The sequence below is a fragment of the Propithecus coquereli genome, unplaced genomic scaffold, assembly GCF_000956105.1.
Source record: "Propithecus coquereli isolate 6110/MARCELLA unplaced genomic scaffold, Pcoq_1.0 Scaffold136, whole genome shotgun sequence".
In the NCBI taxonomy this organism is placed as follows: domain Eukaryota; kingdom Metazoa; phylum Chordata; class Mammalia; order Primates; family Indriidae; genus Propithecus; species Propithecus coquereli.
In genome coordinates, this window is record NW_012137858.1 from 4,736,962 (window position 1) to 4,761,872 (window position 24,911).

At 39.5% G+C, this 24,911-nt stretch overlaps 1 protein-coding gene and 1 pseudogene across 1 annotated transcript in view; one reads left to right on the forward strand and one right to left on the reverse strand.

Moving 5' to 3' along the window:
• The window catches only part of MSH2 (mutS homolog 2), an 82,138-nt gene extending 65,200 nt beyond the window's left edge, over positions 1-16,938 (reverse strand). Inside the window, exons 1-6 of the mRNA XM_012638855.1 lie at positions 16,659-16,938; positions 9,904-10,058; positions 5,772-6,050; positions 4,430-4,576; positions 2,279-2,428; positions 1,479-1,612 (exon numbers count right to left, since the gene is read on the reverse strand). Coding sequence (XP_012494309.1) covers positions 1,479-1,612; positions 2,279-2,428; positions 4,430-4,576; positions 5,772-6,050; positions 9,904-10,058; positions 16,659-16,869 — 1,076 coding nt within the window. The 5' untranslated portion in view covers positions 16,870-16,938. The remainder of the gene's footprint in view (positions 1-1,478; positions 1,613-2,278; positions 2,429-4,429; positions 4,577-5,771; positions 6,051-9,903; positions 10,059-16,658) is intronic.
• LOC105805903 lies at positions 8,440-8,813 on the forward strand (annotated as a pseudogene).
• Positions 16,939-24,911: the final 7,973 nt, after the last annotated feature.

Sequence of the window (24,911 nt, forward strand, 5' to 3'; positions counted from 1 at the left end):
AAAAAGCTGGATCCGAAGATAAAACGGAAACACCAAAAAATGTTTGTGATAATAAAAGTGTAAGTAGGAAAAAAAAAATAGGGCATAGAACTATATTATTACAACCATGTTTAAGAAAAAAGATTGTCTAACGTAAGAGTACAATATATAAAATGATTTCATTTATATGAAGGTCAAAAACAGGCCAAACTAATCTATGACATTAGGACAGTAGTTACTCTTGAAGTAAGGATGAGTAGTTAATTAGCAGGAGAATTGAGAGGAGTTTCTGTGATGCTAGTTATGTCATTTCTTGACTTCTGGATTGTTACATGGATGTGTTCACTTTGAAAAATTCATCAAGCCACACACGTGAAATTTGTGCTCTTACATATATTACACTTCATCTAGAAGTTTTAAAACTTTTTTTTTTTTTTTCAGACACATTCTTGCTCTGTTGCTGGGGCTAGAGTGCCATGGCATCAGCCTAGCTCACAGAAACCTCAAAGTCCTGGGCTCAAGTCATCTTCCTGTCTCAGCCTCCCAAGTAGCTGGGACTAGTACACCACCACGCCCAGCTAATTTTTTTCTATTTTTAGTAGAGATGGGGTCTGAGTTCTTGTTCAGGCTAGTCCTGAACTCCTGACTTCAAGCAATCCTCCCACCTCAGTCTCCCGGAGTGCTAGGATTACAGGCGTGAGCCACCATGCCTGCCCTAAAACTCTTATCTAAAAATAAAATATTTCCAATCACTAGTCATATTAGGGTAGCAAAATTATATAACTTTTAATTTCCTCAGTTTTGGAGATTTTCTAAAATATGTTTACGTCACCTTAAATCCTTTCTAGAACAATGAAGTGCTTCCTGTGTGCCAGACCCTGTTCAAAGTTGTTTGTTTGCTTTTTAAGAGACAAGTTCTCACTCTGTTGCTCAGGCTGGAGTGCAAAGTATTTTATACATAGTAAATCATCTAATCCTCATAACAACCCTATGAAGTAGATGAGTTATTGTCATTTTAAAAGTGAAGATTAAAAGTGAAGAAACTATGATAGAGAGGTTGAGTGATTTGCCCAAGATTATACACAATATCAACCTAGGTATTCTGGGCTTCCAAGTCTATACTCTATACCATACCACCTCTCTAATAAAATTTTACTTAAAAAAAAAAATAAGTTCTTTAAATCAATCTACGTCACTACTACTCTATTACCATGTAGCTCTCTGTGCAGCTAAATGCCAAAAATATAGGTGCAAAATTGCATATTAGAATAAGTAGTATAAGGCCAGACGAGGTGGCTCATGCCTGTAATCCTAGCACTCTGGGAGGCCAAGGCGGGAGGATTGCTTGAGCTCAGGAGTTCAGGACCAGCCTGAGCAAGAGCGAGACCTCGTCTCTATATTAAAAAAAAAAAAAAAAAGAAAGAAAGAGTAAGTAGTATAATCATATGGAATAACTGCAAATTACTTAAAGCTGACAAAAGTATACACTAATAATATACCTCTCTTCTATTCTGTTCTTATCCATGAGAGGCTGCTTAATCCACTGGTTAACTAGTCTCTGTCCTTGAGGGGTTTTGCATTTATTCAGCAATGCAGCCAAAGACTGAGAGCCACTGGTATCTTCAACAGAACCCTAGTGAATAAAAAATAAAATAGAAAGAATGGCACACTCATTAGTGAAAACCTTACTATGCCATGAAAAGTAATTAAATAATTTTGGGAACGAGAACACATAATAGTCTTCAAATATTATTAATAAATGAGAAATTGCCACAAAAGTGCCAAACCAACTTTTCAACTTGTTAATCTATATTTTAGGCTGAATATTTTACCCCACTTTACTACAGTTTTATATATAAAACATCTTAGAATGTAATTTTAAAGAATTGCTATTAACATACAAAATTATTCATAAAGTCAGGATAAATACTGTATATATAGCTCAAAACTAGAAAAATAAAATATAGCAATTCAAGAGCCAGGCATGGTGGCACACACCCATAGTCCTGGCTACTTTGGAGGCTGAGGCAGGACTGTTTGAGCCCAGGAGGACTCTATGTATGTACGTAGTCCACTACGATCATGTAGCCTGTGAACAGCCACTGTGCTCCAGCCCGGGCAACACAGCCAGATCCATTTCTTTAAAAAAAAATTGAAAAAATCTATAGCAACTCAAAACTACTTATCTATTCAAAGTATAATAATATTTCAAAATATTTAAGTTCCTTAGTAAGATCCGTCAGTATAAACATTTTTTAATGATTTAATATTTGTAACCATGTATTTTTTTTTTTTTTACCTGGAAAAGGTTTAGGGCTTTGACAGCTGCCATATCCAGTCTCATGTACTGGCTGAAGTCAAAAGTAGTCAGTTCAAACTGTCCAAAATTTGAATCATCTGATAAGAGTTCTAAAAACTTGATTACTGCAGACAATGATGAAACCGCAACCTAAAATTAAGAATTTAAAATAAAAGATCCCTGTATCACAAGGACTAATTCTAGAGATTTTAAAAAAACACAAAATAAAAGTAAGTTCTGAATTCTATCATTTTCCTCAGTGTTCCTTCCCAATCCAAACCAAGAAAATCAAAGTTTAAATAAATCTCTTGATTAGAAAATGATTTTTAGGAAGAGAAAATTAACTGGAATAGCAGCATTATTTTATAACAGCCAAAAATGGAAATTACCCAAATGCCCACCAAGAATAAAATGGATAAATTCTGACATGCTCACACTATGGAATATTAAACAACAACAAATATGAGCATAATTCACAACTACTCAAGAATATGGATAAATCTTACAAACATAATATTGAATGAAGGAAACTAGACACGAGAGTATATGTTATGTAATTCCATTTATATAAACTATAAAAATAGGCAAAACTCACCTACACTGTCAGAAGTGAGAACAAGGTGATCATAGATTACCCCTGGTTGCAGTAATGAATATGAGGAAGCATGAGAGGGGCTTCTAGGCTCCTAGTAATATTCTGTTTCATGGATGTTAGTTATGTGGGTATACTCGGTTTATGAAAATTCAGTTATATACTTACGGTATATGCACTTTCCCATATGTGTATTTAAACAAAATAAATTCAATTTACCTATATTCCTACTGCCTATGTTATTACTACAGCATAAAATACAACACATCATACTGATAGCTCAATGACAAATTCTATTTATTAAAATACTTGGTACTACTTTTTTTTTTTTGAGACAGAGTCTGGCTCTGTTGCCCGGGCTAGAGTGCTGTGGCGTCAGCCTAGCTCACAGCAACCTCAAACTCCTGGGCTCAAGCGATCCTCCTGCCTCAGCCTCCCAAGTAGCTGGGACTACAGGCATGCGTCACCATGCCCGGCTAATTTTTCCTATATATTTTTAGTTGTCCGATTAATTTCTTTCTATTTTTAGTAGAGACGGAGTCTCGCTCTTGCTCAGGCTGGTCTTGAACTCCTGACCTTCAGCGATCCCCCGCCTCGGCCTCCCAGAGAGCTAGGATTACAGGCGTGAGCCACCGCGCCCAGCCCCATATTGGTTTTTGATTGTCTCACAATACATAGTAAAATATAAACAGATAAAATTAGCTTATAAGGTTCAAACTAGTACTTGATAAACAATCACTTCAAAATCATTATAGTCATAAGTTTCTCATTCCAGTTTGAAATGTACTCTAAAAATTATAAGCAGTTATAGAGTCTATTTTGTCTTGTTTAAATATAAAACAGATTTTTCATTTTACTTATTCATGATCCACAAATATTCAGATAAGAGTTTGCCCAGTATTTTACCATAACAATATATTTCTCAAGCCATTCCCACCTCTAAAATTTGACCAGTAAGATAAACTTCGACCAATGAAAAATCTCATAAAAGTCATATTTCTACCACTGAACATACTTAACCATGCCAATTTCTGAGCCAAACTGTTTAGATGTAATATCTATTATGGCATTTCTATGTGCTATATGTATATACTTTCACCCTTATTACCTACTAATTTCCATAACAATCCTTTAAGGCAGGTATTTTTAGACTTATTTAACAGATAATAAAACTGCCTCTCAGAAAGGTGAAGTAATTTATTAAAGACCCCATAGCTGCTACATAATAAAGATGAAACAGGAAACAGGTTTTTTCCCCCTCCAGTCACTATTCTATCTCACCTACTTAAGTGTCAGAAGTCAGCTTTTCTCATGTGAAACTATTAAAACCCCTCGACACCCCAGGATACGTATTGTGTAAATATAATGAGATTATATTTAAGGCTATGTTTAAATTTTTCTAGTCATTTCCTTGAGCTTTTTTTAAAAGCTTCATCATAGATAACATAAGCTTAATATCACTGATCCACAGTTTAGCTTTTGAGATAAATGTGACAGAAGAAACCTTCTAAAAAGTCACTTATCATTTAAGAATAAATTCATGTTTATAATCTACATACCTGATTCTCCATTTCGGGCAACACAGTACTATTCATCTGTTCTCCCTTTTTACCTTTCAACAATCGGTTGAGGTCCTGATAAATGTCTTTTGTGGAAAAGTCAGCCTTTTTTCTTTCTGTGATCAGAATTCCTCCTCTCTGAATAACCTATTTTACAAGAAATAGTTTTAACTGCTATGGGAAAAGGAACGAGAAAAGCAATAAAGAAAATTTCAACACTGACAAATATAAAGTGACAAGAACTTAACAGATTATTAACCCACATTAAAGGTTTATACAATGTGCAAGACATTGGTAACATACATGTATTAACATACTTTTTAAATCTATAAACTTAATCTTCATCAAAATATAAAATTATGTTCACATAAAGCTTTCAAAAATAGTTAACAGTAAAAACTCGTAATGGAATATTATTTGTGGAAAGTTGCTTAGATACTATCTATGCTAAAAATGACCATCATAGGCCGGGCGTGGTGGCTCACACCTGTGATCCTAGCACTCTGGGAGGCCGAGGCGGGCGGATTGTTTGAGCTCAGGAGTTCAAGACCAGCCTGAGCAAGAGCGAGACCCCTCTCTACTAAAAAAAAAAAATGGACAACTAAAAATATGTAGAAAAAATTAGCCGGGCATGGTGGCACATGCCTGTAATCCCAGCTACTCGGGAGGCTGAGGCAGTAGGATCACTTGAGCCCAGGAGTTAGAGGTTGCTGTGAGCTAGGCCAATGCCACGGCACTCACTCTAGCCAGGGCAACAAAGTGAGACTCTGTCTCAAAGAAAATAAATAAATAAATAAATAAAAATGACCATCATAGATTTGCACAGCAGTGCTTATGATATTTGAGACCCACAAAAAGAAAAGAATCCTTGGGGGATACAATATCCCTTAAGAAATATCTAAATAATAAACTATATACCCATACAATCAGTAAAATAAGAGAGTAAAGTTCCACTCAAACTATCAAAAAAAATCCTAAAGAACTGCATCTTATTTGACAAATCTAATTTGTTTGACATGCTAAATACAGTAATATTTTCTATAGTAATTATTCTTTTGAAACAAAGTAAGACGGGGAGGGAGGGAGAAAGGGAAGGAGAGAAGAGAAAAGATCTGAAGTAGAATAAGTCATACAAGAAACAGCTTGTTCTAATGTATAATTAAAGGTATATAAAGTTTTCATCAAAGATAAACATCATTATTTTATTCCTCAAAATAAAACATTTTAATTATATACAAAAATTTGACTTTTTAATTTTTTTCCTTAAATAAAAGAGTTATCACGTTAATTAAAGAGTCTTTCCTAGACTTAGATTCTCTATCACTAGACTTGATTCCCTTACCTGCCTCAGTTTCCCCATGTCTCCAGCAGTCTCTCCTCCTGGTAAAACACATTCCTTTGGTCCAATCTGAATCAGGAGAGCCTCAAGATTGGAGAACTGATCATTGTCAGGGAACTCACACAGTCCTAGCTTCCTTTGTATGGAATCCACATACCCAACTCCAACCTGCCTCTGGCCATCAACTGTGGACATTTTAACACCCACAACACCAATGGAAGCTGACATATCATTGTTACCAAAGAGAATGTCTTCAAACTGAGATAGATTGCCAGGAGAAGCCTAAACAAAAATAAAAATTTTTAAGAAACTGAACATACTTTAAAATTTTACTAGCAAACAAGAATTACCCAATCTTGATGAATTTTATTAAAGTTTTCTTACCAAAAAAAATTGCTTATAACCATATATTCTAATTATTACATTTTCTATAAAGCATTCTCCTTCTGTTTCCAATTATTTTCAGAACACTTGGGCACATCTAAAAATAACTATCAAAAGTGATTTTCAATTTGAAATCTGGCAGCTGTGCTTATACACATAATCATTAAGATACTCACACTGGTAATCCTGTTAGTGCTATGCTTAAATTTCTATATTCTCAAACTACCTAATGGTTGCTCATTATCAGTATTCTCGCTGAGGAGCTATATAATGTAGGAGAACAGTATTATTAGCTTAAATATTGAACTGGGAACGTCACCTCTCTAAAATCAATATATTTATCTGTAAAATGCAGAGAGTGTTCTGGATCAGTGATTTCCAAATAAAGGGTCCTTGACCTATTTTCAATATAGGTTGAGCATCCCTAATTTAAAAATCAAAAATGGTCCAAAATCTGAAACTGTTTACGCACCAATGTGGTGTCACAAGTGGAAAATTCCACACATAAGTACTTACCACAAACTTTATTTCATGCAACAAATTGTTTAAAATATTGTATAAAATTACCTTCAAGCTATGTGTATAAGGTGTAAGTGAAACAAATGAATTTCATGTTTAAATTTGGGTGCTATTCCAAGATATTTCATTATGCATATGCAAATATCCCAAAATAAAAAAAATCCGAAACACTTCTACTTTCAAGCATTTCACGTAAGGGATACTCAAGCTATATTTCAGAAAGGTTAGAAATCTTTTTAAGACTGCACAAGCTAATGAAATGGCCAAGTTTCTTTGCTTTTGACTAAGCTTGTTGTCAAGTCAGTGGGTGACACAAACTTGTGTCAAGTCAGTGGGTGACACTATATACTTCAATCCAATTAGAAGCTGATAGGTTGCTGTTAACATCAGGTATTTCTGGAGCAATTGATAGACCATGGTTTTACACATGAGATAGTCACAGAAAACGAACAGTTCTCCAAATGAGCAAAGTAACAGCCTTATTTAAGCAACCGGTAGCCATCTGTGAATGTCTTTAGCATCATAATCACGATAATCATTTATCTTTTCATCATTCTGAATCCCTTACAACTATGGATTGTTGATTAAAATCTAAATCGAAAATGAAATGGAGGCTGGGCATGGTGGCTCACACCAGTAACCTGAGCACTTTGTGAAGTGCAGGCAGGAGGATCACTTGAGACCAGGAGTTCAACACCAGCCCAGGCAACATAGCAAGGCTCTGTCTGTACAAAAATTTTTTTAAAAAATTAGCTGGGCTTGGTGGTGTGCACCTGTAGTCCTAGCTACACAGAAGGCTGAGGAGGAGGGATAACTGAACCCAGGAGTTTGAGGTTGCAGTGAGCTATGATGATGCCACTGCACTCTAGCCCAGGCAACAGAATGAGACTCTCAAAAAACCAGGAAAAACAGTCATATCTGAAATTCAAATGAAAAAAAAAAAAGCACTGATTCAACTGCAAATGTAAACGCTGTTTTTCACATATATGCTTTGGATTTACATGCATAAGTTATAAAACACACCTTTAAAAAAAACACTCAAAAGTGAACCAGCAGCTAATAAAATCAGGTTCTTGGGAATCCTTGAAAAGGATAAGGCTGGTAATATCTGAAGGAGGTCCTATCTAAGGTCCTTTCCTGTTCTGAACACACTGTTGAGAACATGAAAAAGAAATCAATCATAGAAATCAACTCCTTCAAATATCACTAATATTTTCCAATAGAATCAGTAAGTTAATAAAAGTAAAGACTAATCAGTTTTATCGGTTTATATATCTGGACTTCTTAAAATGTCAGGATGAAGACACCATCTTTTTAACTTGGTAAAGATACATATCTTAAAATCTTTTTCCCCTGACCTAAAGGGTGGGAGTTAAAAAAAAATTCATTCTGAAGAATTCTGATATGACTTAAGGAGTGAGGTGTGTGATCAGCTGATAATCACGGTAACCATTTGAACCTGTGATTCCACATTTTGTTTCTGTTATTTATCCAATTCTGTGAAGAACAGGATAGTAAACATCCCTTTGTGGTACCCTTAACTTTCCATTAAACTCTTTCAAGACATAGGCTAAAACTGTCAGTCCCACTTTTCTCAGTACAGTAACAATTAAAACTGGAAACTCGCTTTTTTTTCTTTTTTCTTTTTTTTTTTGAGGAAGACACGGCCACGGGTGCAGCGGAGCCCTGTTGTGCCCGCTTCTGCTCCTGACTCACCGCTGTTCGCTCTCCGCGAGGAACAAGTCGGTCAGGAAGCCGCACCGCAGCCATGGCTTTTAATGATACCGGAAAAACACCCATGGAGCTGGAGGTGGCGATTCACCGAATAAGAATTACCCTAACCAGCCGCATCGTAAAGTCCTTGGAAAAGGTGTGTGCTGACCTGATCAGAGGAGCAAAGGAAAAGAACCTCAAAGTGAAAGGACCAGTTCGGATGCCTATCAAGACTTTGAGAATCACTACAAGAAAAACTCCTTGTGGTGAAGGTTCTAAGACTTGGGACCATTTCCAGATGAGAATCCACAAGCGACTCATTGACTTGCATAGTCCTTCTGAGATTGTTAAGCAGATTACTTCTATCAGTATTGAGCCAGGAGTAGAGGCTGAAGTCACTATTGCAGATGCTTACGTCAACTGTTTTAATAAGTTGATTACCAGTTGTTAAAAAAAAAAACAAAAAACTGGAAACTCTGTAATGTAGGGTGCTAAATTCTCCCAGATATAACCTACAGTAAATGTCTATATTTACAAGGGAATTGGGGGGGAGAGGGAATATGGAATGAGGATTGAAAAATACTGTATTTGACATAGCTCCAACATCAAATGTTTAAATATTATATTAAGCCTCATAATAAAAAACTCATAGGACTTTAAAGTCAAAAACCATCTTTAAAAACACCTTATAATTTTACTCTCTATGAGAAACAGATACAGGAGAAGGTTGGGGAATTTGCCAAGGTCATGCATTATGAACAGAGGAGAAATGAAACCTGACTACAAGCCCAGAGCATCATCCCCCTCACCATACATTTATTCATTCTCTTTCAAGAAGAAATCTCACCTCCCCAAAATTTTAACCATTAATTTATTCCAGTATTTCTTAATAACATAGTCTATGCAGGTATTATGTGTGCAAAAAAAGAAACACATAGTCTTACAGACTAATAAGAAAAAAAGGAAGACAGACATTAAATAAATAAAACAAAAATCAACAGCACTACTATCTCCTTAAAGGCATTAGAAGCATGCATGTCATTGTGCCTTCTTAGGCACACCAAGGAATATGATCACCATTCACGATGTTCTAGACTTACTTAAATTTATAATGTATTGGAAAAGAAAGTTATATACAAAGATACAAACATATGACAAATGTGTATAAATCAGATATTCGAGATAATGTAAATCTGTTTGATGTACTTAAAAAATGGTAAAATCAAACCCTTGCTTAATGCTGGTATTCAATTTTATGTCCACGTTATTATCTAACATTGTTTTTGGAACAGTGACAAGGCTCAGCGTACTAAAATTTACCTTATAATGAGGATTCACAGAAATTTCTAAATTGCTATTAAACTGTTAACTTTCTAAAAACCAAATGCTTAATTGTTAAAGTTTTTCAAAGCATTTTCTATCATAGCCTGCTTAAATTATTAAAGCACAGTTGAATTCTTCACATTTCTATTTTTTTCTACTCTTAAAAAAAAAGTAAATTTTTTAAAAACATAATTACCTTAAATGCCAAATACCAATCATTCTCCTTGGATGCCTTATTTCCAGCTCTATTCTTATAAACTTCAACTCTGTACTGACGAACCAGAAGGAGATCTTTTACAAAAGACTCAAAATTCATTTTACTAAGCACAACACTCTGCAGATTCTTTGCTCCTTAAAAAAACAATTACAAGCACATATTACAAATTTGAGGCAGTAAATGTTCAAGCACCTAACACAATGCTTCCCCAAGAACTCCCTATAGAGTTTTCAGTAATTTATTCATTCAATAAATTGTTTATCAAGCACTTATTATATGTCCAGGGATTATGGTAGGTGAGACAAAAAAATATCGAATCGACATAGCCCCTCTACTTCTATGGAGCCTGTACATCGAAAGCTAAACTTTTGAAGGTGATATAAAGATAAAATAATGGGTAAATACATATATAACTAACCTTACTTGTCCTTTTCTATTATTTTTCACAAGTTTGAATAAAAGTCTTATTTAAAAACTATATAGTATTTATATAAAATAGAATTAATTTTTCAAAAGGTCTACAAAAATCAATTAGTCATTATCCATCACAAAATGTTCTAGGTAATATATTCATATAGTTCAAAACTCAAAGATTCAAAGGGGTACAGTGAAGTCTCCCTTTCACCACTATCCCCTACACATCCAGTTCACCAACCTAATTTATCACTTTGTAGAACATATTTCTAAACATTGTCTACACAAACATGAGCAAATATAAAGCATTTTTTCCTCTTTTACATAAATAGTTGCATGCTATACATACTGTCCTGTACCATGTTTTCTTTTAAAGTTTAATATATTTTAGAGAATGTTTCATCAGTATATAATGTGCTTTCTGTTTACAGCTGCAAACATCCCAATGACTAGAAGGATGTTGTATAATTTAATTAGTCTCTTACTGATGGATATATAGGTTTTTACAGTCTTTTGCAATTATCATAATGCTGCATGAATAACCTTGTACATGCTTCCTTCACTGAATGTGAGTATCTAAACTGGATTTTATCAAAGGATATGTGTGACTTTCTTAAATATTGCCAGACTATCCTCTTGGTTGGTTTTGCCAATTAACACCACCATCCAGGCCAGGTATGGAGGGTCAGGCCTATAATCCAAGGACTTTGGGACTGAGGTGGGAGAATCACTTGAGCCTGGGAGCTGGAGAGTTGCCTGAACAACATAGGGAGACCCCATCTCTACCCAAAAAAAAAAAAAAAAAAATTAGCCGGGCATGGTGTTGTGCACCTGTAGTCCTAGCTACTCCGCAGGCTGAGGCAGGAGGATCGCTTGAGCCCAGGAGTTTGAGGCTGCAGTGAGCTCTAATGGCGCCACCATACTCCAGTCTGGGTGACAGAGCAAGATCCTCTCTCCAACAACAACAAAATGCTACAATACATAAAGTATGAGTAAATCTACTTCCCCTGCCCAGTCAACACAGAGTTTTCAAATTTTCTGGTCTTTATCTTAGATCACTGGTTCTCAACTGGGGGCTATTCTGCTTCCCTAGGGGACATTTAGCAACAGAAGATGGCCCAGCCCGACCTGGTAAAGGGAGATCATGAGTGGAGGTCACAAGATTGTCTTCAGCAGAGATAGGATGATCAGAATTATCAACTGTAATTGTCTGAAGCTGAGATCCCATCCTTTAAAAGCTCTGTATTTCCATGAATGTTCAGGAAATCTGGGATTTTGAGATAAGAAGGTCTGCCATTATTCCTCCTTTGCCAGCAAATAAACTCTCTTTCCTTCCTCCTGAAACCACATATCCTCATTATTCGGCCTCGTGGACAAGTGCTGAGTAACAGACAGGAATCCTCAGTCAACAGACACCCTGAAAACTAGCTCAAATCTTGTATCTCTAGGTTAGTCCCTACTAGAACATTTCTTCTGATCTAATTCAGCACTGGCAAAGTGAAGTATCTACAGAGAGCAGGCAGGTAACAGATGAACAGAGCCCACACAGAAGAATAACAAGAGCCAGCCGGGCATGGTGGCTCACGCCTGTAATCCTAGCACTCTGGGAGGCCTAGGCGGGTGGATTGCTCAAGGTCAGGAGTTCGAGACCAGCCTGAGCAAGAGCGAGACCTCGTCTCTACTAAAAACAGAAAGAAATTATCTGGACAACTAAAAATATATATATAGAAAAAAATTAGCCGGGCATGGTGGCGCGTGCCTGTAGTCTCAGGTACTCGGGAGGCTGAGGCAGGAGGATCGCTTGAGCCCAGGAGTCTGAGGTTGCTGTGAGCTAGGCTGACGCCAGGGCACTCAAGCCCGGGCAAAAAAGCCAGACTTTGTTTCAAAAAAAAAAAAAAAAGAATAACAAGAGCTGACAGATGACAAATGGGTCCAACAGAGACCATATAAAATAGTGGGCATTATGACAAAATAAGGGAAGCAAATGAGGGCGGCAGAGGAAGACTCTTGACTCACTGAGTTAGAGGGAGCAGCTATTCAGCTCCAACCCACTGCTGAACTACAGGAACATTTATGCTCAGACAGGTATATTTATGCTCAATCTCAAAAGAACTCCCACCAGTTTTCAGCTCAGTAAATTCAACACAAGTCGTGTGCAGATACCACCTGTAGTCCCAGTGTAACTGGCTCCATGAACAAATTTCAATGACCCCTCTACGTTTTTGATAATCTTCTCCCTTAACTACTAGACCTTTCCCTTCTGAGTTGTTTCCCAGAAATGATGGATATTCTGCAGGACAAAGGAGTTGAGACTCTGAAAGCCCCAGGGCAAACTTGCCGAGAGGACTCACCATCCCCCTTGACCTGCCCCTAGGCACATGGCCTCTCCTTGAAAAGCCCAGAATCTTCATTAGTCGGAGACAGATTTGAGGCAGCTTCTCCTGTTCTCCCAATAAGATCTATCATATTAAAAATTCCTTTCTTCCTTGGCCATCTGCATTGTCTCAATAATTGGATCTTTGTGCAATGAGCAACTGGACCTAAGCCAAAACTCCCTGTGGTTTCAACATCACCAGCTACTTGAGGAGGGAGGATCGATCGCTTGAGCCCAGCAGTTCAAGAAGTTCAAGTCCAGCCTGGGCAATAAAGCAAGACCCCATCTCTAAAATAAAATAAGTAAATAAGTAAGTTCAAGACAGACACATTTTCTTGCAGACTTGCATGGACTACTGCTTCTTTAGCTTGCATTTAGAAAGCTAGTAGCATGGAAATTACGTTTACTCTAGAATCCCACTCAGCAAGACCTGTACTCACATTTTCAGAGACAAAACAATAAGTAAGTAAGGCCTATCTAGGGTGCAGCAGACTTATATGTCCCAACTAGCACTCACTCAAGATCAGAACCTCAGAGTGGAATGGCAGGCTCCATTTAAATTATTCCCCACTTTTATATAACATATGAGGCGATCAATTCATCATGGTTTGCCCAAGATCTTTTCAGTTTTAGTACTAATAGTCCCCTGTCTCAGGAACTCCCTCAGTTCCAGGCAAACCAGAACGACTGGTTACCATATCAGCCCATCTAGTTCAAATCCATGTAAGTTATATTACGTGTATGATGAAACATCATAAAAAAAACAAACTTACTCAACAAAAGCACCAAGCCAGAGTTAATACAAAACTCAGGAGATTTCTCCCAGAAACACTCATAAATGCCATTACGAATATCATCAGCACCTTTCAATAAATATAGCAAAAACAAAAAATTGGGTACCAATTCAGGGTTACCAACATTTTCATTTGTCAGGTAAGGAAATTTTTAAAAACCATCATTTCACAAAATGATTATTTTAACACAAAAAACTAGTAAGTGCATACAATGCCCACCAGGTTCAGCTAACCATTGACTCAGAAGATCACCATACATACCAGTCCACTCAGAGAAATCTCTTGCCAGCTGGCAGCATCACATATTCCTCTCGGCACACAACCCTTTCCCTTATGACATTTCAGGTGCAAGAAGCAGAATCCACATCGGTGGTCCAAATGGCTACCTTGGTTCAGAAGCTAATGTCCCCCGGAGCCAGAATCTCCTGTATCACTCTGTATGTGCAGCTTCCAGCAGCCCCACAAGAACATGCCAGTTATTATGACAGTGCATTTAGAAAGCTCAAAGTGTGGAGTCCTTATTAGGTATCTGTATTTCCTCGAGTCCAGATGTAGTTTACCAATCTGGGGTCATTTTTGTAATAAGCAATGCTGCCTAGAAACATAGCTAACTTTCTTTATCTTATTAGGTTTCCAGGGGAACAGAGTAGCAAAGGAAAAGTTTGTTAACTATTTACCCATATGGCATAATACTAAAATGAAGAAAAATTCCTCCCAAAAAAGAAGTATTGGCAACCTTACATCAATATACGTTATAAAAAATCCTTAGTTACATTTGCTTTTGGGAATCATGGTACATTTTTGAGTGCCTCCCTTTTTCAGTTATTTCAGTCAATTTCTGGCAACAAACTTCCCATCTTTTTATAATTCTTATTATAATGCCTGAATCTCAGGACAACTCTTTATGTCTTTGGTATAAGTCTGTATTGTAAGAAATAGAGCCTTGGGAATAACTCATATTTCCTTAATGCTAATCTATTTGAAAAGTCAAATTCACATTTAACCACACTCTCAACATGATTAGGATGAGGTGACTATCTAAGTTATTCTATTCTTAGAAATGTAACTGGTAAACACTCACATTTTACTCTTCAAGGGCAAAAAAGGGGGCATTATGGTTTTTTAAAAACCTGTGCTCCAATATAAAAGATTCCCGGTTGTCCATACGAAATTCCCTTCCCAATAAACAGATGTAATACTTAGCATCCATTATTCTTTTCATAATCTAAATTACGAAAAGTATTAGAATATTTAATGGTGCTTAAAAAAATCAGTGATCCAAATCATAAAATGTATACAGTAGCTTAGAACTTTTTACACCACTCTAAATGCTAAAATTATTCTAAACTGAATTCAAAAATAAGACAGCTATGTGCTCTAGCCTTGAATAACAGGATTGAAATAATCATTTTAAACTGAAAAGCAACTGAGGCCATGGTTAACTATGAAGCCGCCTACAACTATCTCTGACAAGTCTTTTTTTTTGAGACAGTCCCGCTCTGTTGCCCAGGCTAGAGTACTATGGCATCAGTCTAGCTCACAGCAACCACAAACTCCTGGGCTCAAGCGATCCTCCTGCCTCAGCCTCCCAAGTACCTGGGACTATACAAGTGCTTGCCACCACACCCAGCCGATTTTTTCTATTTTTGGTAGAGACAGGGTCTAGCTCTTTCTCAAGCTGGTCTCGAACTCCTGACCTCAAGCGATCCTCCTGTCTCTGCCTCCCAGAGTGCTAGGATTATAGGTGTGAGCTACCACACCCCATCTCTGACTAGTCTTAACTGTTGCTATACCTCAGCTCTTGCCCCTTTTTAACCCATCCTCCACACTATAGCCAAAAACGATCCAACACACCACTCAATGTTTACTTAAAGTCTTCATACTTTTCACTGCTTACAGGGTAAAATTCCAACAACTGAGCACAACATAAAAAGCCTTTTGTCCTCTGACCCCACCCACCTGGGCCAGTCTCCTCACCCTCATCTTCTACACCAGCAACAGGAATCTAACTCCTTTCAGGCACTCTCCCACAGCAAACTAATCCATGACTCCAAGTGGAATTTAGCATACCACGCCTCTTCTGAGGTCTCTGGCCTTGGGCGATCCTGCCTCTAAGCATCTTGACCAACTTCTTGTGGAGCTCACCTCCATAAATCTCCAAATTGAATTGTAATTATGTCTCCCTTGCTCTCCAACAGAGTGAGCTCTATAAAAGTGGAAATATTGCCTTTTCATCCAGTGTCCATAATCCTGACAATAAATTTCTATCTAATGAATGAAACATCTCTTGTCAGTAACATCGCATTTGCACATGGCAGCGTCAGGACAAGAACCCACAACTCCTTACTCCCCCAGAATTCTCTTCCCATTATCATAACTAGAAAAAAAAGCAAAAAAGCCAGGGAGAAAAGAGGTCAACATGAACTATCTAGAACATCTAGTCCACACAGGATGAGAAGTCTGTAGCTTTGCAGGGAGAGATGTTGCTGGAGGATGCAGGGGGAGATGGGGCCGGGTGATGCAGGGCACTGAATGCTGAGCCGAAGCACAGACAGCTTCCATGACTAGCCCAAAGGTCACACGATAATAAGTGGAGGAGTAGGGACTTGAATCCAGCAGCTCGGCTCTAGAGTCCATGGTCCTGACCACTTTACCTTACTGCCCCTCAGCAGTGGTCCATTACAGGACCTAAACTGGACCGGAGGTATCAAGTTGTCATGTGGACAAAATTATGTGGGTGATATGACAGATTCTCCCGAACCCCGCTCTATTCTAAATCTCACTCCTGGCTGCTGTTTGTAATAAAAGATTTTGACAATGTTTGTAATGAGAGCTACAGGCCAAAGCGAGACCTACGCGACTGCTGGGAAATGAAACAAGACAACATACTAAAACGCCAGGCACGGCGTAAATACTTCGTGAATGTTAGTTATGAGTTCGGCACCTGAGGAGGCACGAATTTTTCGTCCCTCCTGGGCCAAGCAAGGCTGGGGGAAGCGGATTTCCCCACACCGCACCACCAACGTCCCCGCCCCCGCGCCGGAAAGTCGGCTCGCCGCCCCCTTCTCGGTGCGGGGGCGGGGAGACTGGAGCCGCGCCGCAGCCGCCTGGGACCCGGGGTCCCTCCCGAGCCCGCGCATGCCCATCCTCACCTGCCGGCCCCATGTACTTAATCACGCCCTGGGTCTTGAACACCTCCCGAGCGGCCAGCAGCGCGTCCTCGCCGTGCGTGGTGTAGAAGTCGCCCCGGTCGAAGAGGCGCACCGTGGTGGTCGGTTTTTCCGGCATGCCCTGGAAGAAGCGGACGAAGCCGGCCTCGGCCGCGCTCTCCAGCTGCAGCGTCTCTTTCGGCTGCACCGCCATTTTCGAACCTCGCTCCACCGCCTGACTGAGGGAGCCGAGCGACCCCGCACCCACTATGCTGTTTCCCGCCTCCCCTCCCTCGCCCCACAGAGGGCGTCCGGCCTCTACGGATACACCCAATCAGCATCCAGCGCTGCAAGTCGGTGGGTGGGAGTCCGCCGCGGCAGCCAATCATAAACGGACGCGGCCCAGCTTCCCGCGCACTCTCGGGACTCTGTGCACTGCGCATGCTTGCCCCTAGGTCGTGCGCTGGCCCGCAGACGCTCATCTTTAGCGGCGATCCCTTCTCCGGGATTTCGGGGATGCGCGGCTTGGAAGCCAGATGGATGTAAGACTAGGTGGGCGGCGACTAGGTGGGAAGTTCCCAGTAGGTATTGAGTTTTTGTGCCTGGAAGCATGGGCGTGAAACCGGAAAGAAACTTGAAAACAAAGAAAAACTAGCCTTCCTCCTCATCCCAGTATTTTTTTCAAACTTGTGCCCTCTCCAACAGTACTTCCCTTTTCCTTTTTAAGCAAACACCACCAGATTACAGGTTTTTTTCTCCACAGCCTCCTTACTGCTCCCTGCTAGCCAAATTCTCGTTTCGTCCACTCGTTGATTTAATTAATTCATTCAAAAATGTATTTATATGGCCTGCTATGGCTACTTGACTCTTCTTGGCTCTTAGGATCACTAGTAAAGAGAAGAATCATTGCTGTTGTTCTGTTTATATTCTAATGGAAGGATTCAGTTAAGTAAACGAAATGATGCATTAGAAGATAAGTGCGTAAAAAAAAAACACAGATCAGGGAGGATTGAAATTTTTTTAAATGTTGAGCAAAGACTTGAAGGAGCTCAGGATCCATCCTGCAAAATTAACTCCCTTAGAAAAGGTATTGCGCAATCCTGTTTGACTCACCCCACGTAAGTGGCCCCGAACCTAATTCAGCAGCAGAATCACCCTGGGGGGGGGTTTCAGACATATTCATTGGCCTCACCCACATATAACAGGACATAATTTATGGAGGTTGAGCCTTGGAATCTTTTTTGAAAGCTCCCTGGGTGTTCCTGACAATCAGCTCAATTTAGAAATCACTGGCCTACAGGTTAAAATTCAAATGCCTTTGAGCAGTGGAGAAAATTTGGATCGTCTAATTGCAGACTACCTTTCCAGCAACATCTGCAGTTTGGCAACACTCTCTCCTCTCTCCCCTATGCTAAGTTCTGGGACAATGAACTTATCTTTCTGCAAGTGGCTTCAACACAAACTTGACCATCTGCTCTGGAATGGCCCTTCCCTGACCTTTGTGTTGGAAATTCCTGGACATCCTTCAGTCCTCAGTTCAAAGATCTCAGAAAAAGCCTGCCCAGTCTCCCCAGGTGTAATTAGTTGCATTATTGGCTGAGGTCCCACCTCATTCATATCTCTATTATGATACTTGCTGCATTGTTTTAGGGATATATCTGTTTACCTTACTAAACATCTGGAAAGGACAGGGATGAGTGTGTATATGTTTATTTATAGTTAATAATATTGGCTAACATCAGCAATTACTGATTGTCAGGTGTTTTTTAAATTTTTACATGTGCTTACTGTTTTAATCCTCTCAACTCTAGATGTTAGGTACTATTATGATTTTTATTTTATAGTGAAAAAATGGAAACTTGGAGATGTGAAGTAACTTGCTCAAGATCACAGAGCTAGCAAGTGATAGAATTCAGTCTTGCTTTGGATTCTGTACACGTAACCACCTGTGTGTATACAGAATCTGGAGCAAGACTGTGTACTGAGAAAGAAAATGTATTTCAAACCTGAATTTAAAAAAAAAAAAAAAGAGGGGTCTTGCTTTCACTCAGGCTGGCCTCGAATTCATGAGCTGAAGTGATCCTTCCACCTCCGCCTCCCGAGTAGCTGGAACTAAGGTACATGCCACCATACCCAGCTAAGAAACTTTTTTTTATTTGTAAAATTTAAAGGATACGAGTGCAGTTTTGTTACGTAGATATATTGCATATTGATGAATTCTCGGCTTGTAGAGTAGCTATCACCCAAATAGTGTTCATTATACTCATTAAGTAATTTCTCGTCCCTCCCCCACCTCCCACCCTCCTACCCTTCCAAATCTCCAATGCGTTTTTTTTTTAATGAACAAGCTTTTAATACAGCTCAGTTATGTAAAATACTGTACACTGTAAAAGATCTAGAAAACTAGAGCTTCAACTCATGTTTTAAAAAAACCATTATACTTAATTGAAAAACCAAGTATAGAGTACAAAACTTCAACAACAGCCATGGTGATTCCATGGTGTCTATATCCCCAAATCCATGCAGAGCTGTAGCCACACTCAGTGGAGGTATCACATTGGTCTGCTGTGTGGCAATGTGTTTTTTCAAGACGGGGTCTTACTCTGCCCTCTAGGCTGGATTGGCGTGCAACCTCCTTGGCTCAAGGAATCCACCAGCCTCAGCCTGCCAAGTAGCTGGGGCTACAGGCACATACCACTATGCTTGGCTAATTTTTCTACTCTTTGTAGAGATGGGGGTCTCACTGTGTTGCTCAAGCTGAGGCTGGTCTTGAACTCCTGGCCTCAAGTGATCCTCTCACCCCGGCCTCCCAAAATGCTAGGATTACAGGCGTGAGCCACTGTGTCTGGCCTCCAATGTCTATTATTCCATGTGTACACATTATTTAACTCCCACTTATAAGTGAGAGAAATTTTTTTAATTGACAAAATTTGTATATATTCATGGTATACAATGTGATGTTTTGAAATATGTATACTGTACAATGTGGAAGAAATTCTTTAAAAAACAGCTTTATGAAGATATAATTCACATACCTTACAATTCATCCATTTAAAGTATACAGCTAGGCTGGGCGTGGTGGCTCATGCCTGTAATCCTACAACTCTGGGAGGCCGAGGCAGGTGGATCATTTGAGCGAAGGAATTCGAGACCAACCTGAGCAAGAGCGAGACCCCATCTCTACTAAAAAAACAGAAAGAAATTAGCTGGACAACTAAAAATATATAGAAAAAATTAGCCGGGCATGGTGGCGCATGCCTGTAGTCCCAGCTACTCAGGAGCCTGAGGCAGGAGGATCGCTTGAGCCCAGGAGTTTGAGGTTGCTATGAGCTAGGCTGATGCCAAGGCACTCTAGCCCAGGCAATAGAATGAGACTCTTATCTCACAGACGCAAAAAATTAAAGTATACAACTCAATAGCTTTTAGTATGTTAACAGAGTTGTGTAACCATCACCACAGTCTAATTTTAGAACATTTCGTCACTCTAAAAAGAAACCTAATGCTCATTAGCAGTCACTCTCCATTTCCCCTCCCCCCAGCCCCTGGCAACCACTAATCTACTATCTCTATAGATTTGCTCCTTCTGGACATTTCATATAAATGGAATCATACAATATAGGGTCTTTAGAGACTGACTTTTCATTTACCATAATATTTTTAAATTTCATTGATGTAGCATGTATCAGTACTTAACTCCTTTTTATTATCAAATAATATTTCATTATATGGTTATACTACATTTTATTTATCCATTCATCACTTGGTGGACATTTGGGTGTTCTCTACTTTGGGGCCATTATGAATAATACTGCTATGAATATTTGTATACAAGTTTATATGTGGACATATGTTTTTATTGCTCTTGGATATATAACTAAAGCTGGCTCTAGGATATTGCTGGTTTATATTTCTAATATGTTTAACTGTAATCCTTATGGTAAACTATAACCCAGCGGTCCCCAACCTTTTTGGCACCAGGGACTGGTTTCATGGAAGACAATTTTTCCATGAGGAGTGGGAGGTTGGGGACTAGGGGTATGGGGAAATGGTTTCAGGATGATTCAAGAGCATTACAGTTTTTACATTTGCAGCTACTCCCCAGCACTAGCATCACTGCCTCAGCTCCACCTCAGATCATCAGGCGTTAGATTCTTATAAGGAGCACACAACCTAGATCCCTCAAATGTGCAGTTTACAGTAGGGTTCATGCTCCTATGAGAATCTAATGACGCTGCTGATCTTACAGGAGGCATAGCTCAGGTGGTGATGTGAGCGATGGGAAGTGGCTGTAAATACAGATGAAGCTTCCATCACTCACTCGACCACCAACCACCTCCTGCTTCACAGCTCAGTTCCTAAGAGGCCACAGACCAGTACTGGTCCTCGGCCTGGGGATTGGGGACCACAGCTACAACCCATATGATTTACATGCTATGCCAAACTATTTTCCAAAATGACTGCAACATTTTGCATTCCCACCAGCAATGCATGAGGGTTCCAACTTCACAGTTTCACCAACACTTGTTATTGTCTCTCTTCTTTATTGTCACTATCCTAGTGGGTGGCGCAAACCTTATATCTGATAAGTGACTGTATCCAGAATATACAAAGAAATCTTACATCTCAATAATAGATAAAGAATCCAATTTAAAAATGGACAAAGAATCTGAGGAAGTCCTTGGTTTTTGAGAAAGCTCTTTGATTAGTTGACATAGGGAACAGAAGCTGTATGGGTTAAAGAGTTCATTCTGAAAGCAGAATGTGCTAGCTCCCATTTAAAAGTTGCATAAGAAAGAAAAACAGATGGCAACGGGAATTGTAGCTTATTAGGAGTACAGGGTCAGTTGGAATTTTTAGTGAGGGAAAGGGAACATGTTTTAAGATGATGGGAAAGAATTGTGAAATTATGTATACTTTGAGTATTGAAAGTAGAAGGAGCTAAGGTTGAAGTGTTAAGATTTGTGAAAGAAATAGATCTTCCACTGGGTCTTGGCTAAGTAGTGGGTTTCCCACGCATAAGAAAGAACATAAGCAAAGACATAATAGAACTCAAGCAAATGTGTGAAAGGACAGAGGAACACGAACATTTGGAGTGGGAAGGAAAATCTTGAATGAAGTAAAATTTGATATATTGGGAGTACAGTAGGAAATAAGGTAGATTGTGACTAGATTTTAGTTATTCTGGGACATTGAAAAATGATTGAGAATAAGGAGAATTTGGTATCAGGGAAATCAGCTATTACATTAATCCAGGTGTGGGATGAAGTTCTGGAGCAGGTTATTGGTAATGGGAGTGGAGAGGAAGGAGAAGTCAAAGGAGGCCAAGCAGAACGACCACAGCTAGGTGACCACAGGACCGCACAGGCTGAGATGCCAATCTTGCAATGGCCTACGACTGCCATTGTTCTCATGACACCATTGCCATGAGTGTTTTCTCAACTGTTCTTACTTCTTTTCATCACAAGATTCCAAGTCCTAGGTGGGGGTGCCTGTGTCCTGGATGCTCAGAGCAAAGGGAGGATCTCTGCCCTTAAATTTCCAAAGAGGGAGGCAGAGCACTGGCTCTTATCGACACCACACACACAGAGAATTCTCCCTGGATTAAAGAGGAGATAGGATGCTGGACAGTCAGAAGGAGAAGAAGTGCTCACTACAGGGCCAGACTGTGAAAGGCCTTATATGCCCCTCTGACAGAGGGCAGGGGTAGATTTTATGTCATATAAAAGTGTTATGATCAATCTACGAATAACTCAAATCAGCAAGAAAAAAAACAAACAACTCCATCAAAAAGTGGGCAAAAGACATGAAAAGTTTTTCAAAAGAAGATAGACAAATGAGTGTTACAGCCCTTTTAGAATTCGTCTAGCGGGTTTTCCCATCCTTACCAGAAGACATCCCCCCCTCCAAAAAAGAAGATAGACAAATGGCTAATAGACATATGAAAAAATGCTCAACATCACTAATCATCAGGGAAATTAAAACTATAGTGAGATATCACCTTACCCCTATCAGAATGGCCATTATTAAAAAGTCAGCAAACGATAGATGCTAGCATGGATGCAGAGAGATAAGAACGTTTATATATTCTTGTTGGGACTGCAAATCAGTACAACCTCTATGGAAAACAATATAGAGATTCCTCAAAGAAATAAATGAGGACCTATCATTTGATCTAGCAATCTAGCAATCCCACTGCTATGTATCTACCCAAAGGAAAATAAATTATTTTATCAAAAGACACCTGCACTCAAATGTTTATCACAGAAAAATTCACAGTTGCAAAGATTTGGAACCAACCTAAATGCCCATTAATTCACGAGTAGATAAAATGTGGTTCATACATACCGTGGAGTACTACTCAACCATGAAAAGCAAAGAAATAATTTCTTTTGCAGCAATTTGAATGGAACTGGAGACCATTATCCTAAGTGAAGTATCTCAGGAATGGAAAAACAAACACCGCATGTACTCTCCGATGATTTGGGACTAATGGATGGGCACACATGGGCACAGAAAGATATAAAGGTCATTGAAAATCAAGAAGGGAGGAGGGGAGGGGGTAAAAACCTACCTATCAGGTACAAGGAACACTACTGGGGTGATGGGCACACTAAGAGCACTAACTTAAGCATTATAAGAGCTATCCATGTAACAAAAACATTTGTACCCCCTTAATATTTTGAAATTTAAAATAAAGTGTTACGATCAACTTTAGGCAAATAATTCTGGGGGCAATGTGGGGTTTGGGCTGGAGAGGGAATAGATTGGTGGCAAAGAGACCAAGGGAAGTGGTAAGAGAAAGCAGATTGGAGGAGCATTTATTTCTGGGGAGGAATCACAGGAACTGGCAAATAAAATAATGGCAGAGATGAGGAGAGAGGAAAGTGGGACTTGGTTTGTGGAGATGCTATTAACTGACTCTGAGAATACATGAGATGAAATAGGTTTGTGGAGGAAGATGAAGAGATCATTAAAGGCTAGTTGCATGAAGCAGACAGTTTAGTACAAAACTCAGCATGAAGGACAGAAATGGAGATGGCGCTTCCGTTATCATCTAGATTCACAGATGGTAACAAAGGCAAGGGAATGGATGAAATCCTCCAGGAAGAAAAAGGGAAGAAAAATAGAAGTAAGGACAAATCCTGGGAACATCAGTATTGCAGAGTCAGTAGAAGAGGAAAACAACCAGAAGAGACTAATACCAGTGAAGTCAAAGAAGAGAATGTATAGGCAACATACTGGGGTAGGGTACAGGGAAGTCATCATGGTGATAGACTGCAGGGAGATCAAATGATTCAACACTGAGGGAACAGAGTCATCAGCAATAGGGTGTTGACCTTAGCAAAAGCAGCTTCTGAAGTGACAGGACAGAGACTAGAAGGCAACCGGTTGAAGAATGTGCCAGTTGTTGACTTGTTGCTTTAGTTTCAAGTTCACCCTTTTTGCTTCTCTGTGAAAATGGATCTGAAGCTTGGTCAGCAGAGGGCGCTGAAAGGCACTGCAAGAAGAAGGATTGTTCGTAGCTCTTGCGTGCTGGCTTGGCAGGCTCCTGCAGCACCGTCTTCTCCATCACCAGACTCTTGCAGCATGGGTGGTTTCTCCAGCACACTGCCACACCTGCCAGAAGCTTCCCTGAGTGCCTTCCCCACCACCACCCCATGGGCAATTTCATAGAGTGCCTTTGGTGTCTGCTGAGACACCTGCCTGTGAATAGCTTTCCCCCAGCACCTGAGAGCAGGGGTCAGCAAACTAAGGATCAGTGGGCGAATATTTTAGACTTTGTGGGCCATTGGGTCTGTTAAAACTACAGTCGACCCTTGAACAACACGGGTTTGAATTGCACGGGTCTATTTATACACAGATTTTTTTTTCAACAAAAGTTACACCAAATGTGCCTACCTCTCCTGCCTCCCCTTCCTCCTCCTCCACCTCTTCCACCTTTGCCACCCCTGAGACAGCAAGAGCAACTGTTCATCTTCCTCCTTCTCCTCAGCCTACTCAATTGGAAGACTATGAGGATGAAGACCTTTATGATGATCCACTGCTACTTAATGAATAGTAAATATATTTTCTCTTCCTTGTGATTTTCTCAGGAACATTTTCTTTTCTCTAGTTTTCATTATTGTAAGAATACACATATAACACATAAAATATATTAATCGACTGTTTATTATCGGTAAGGCTTAGGTGAACAGTAGGCTATTAGTTGTTAGGTTCATGGGGAATCAAAAGTTGTATGTGGGCCGGGCACAGTGG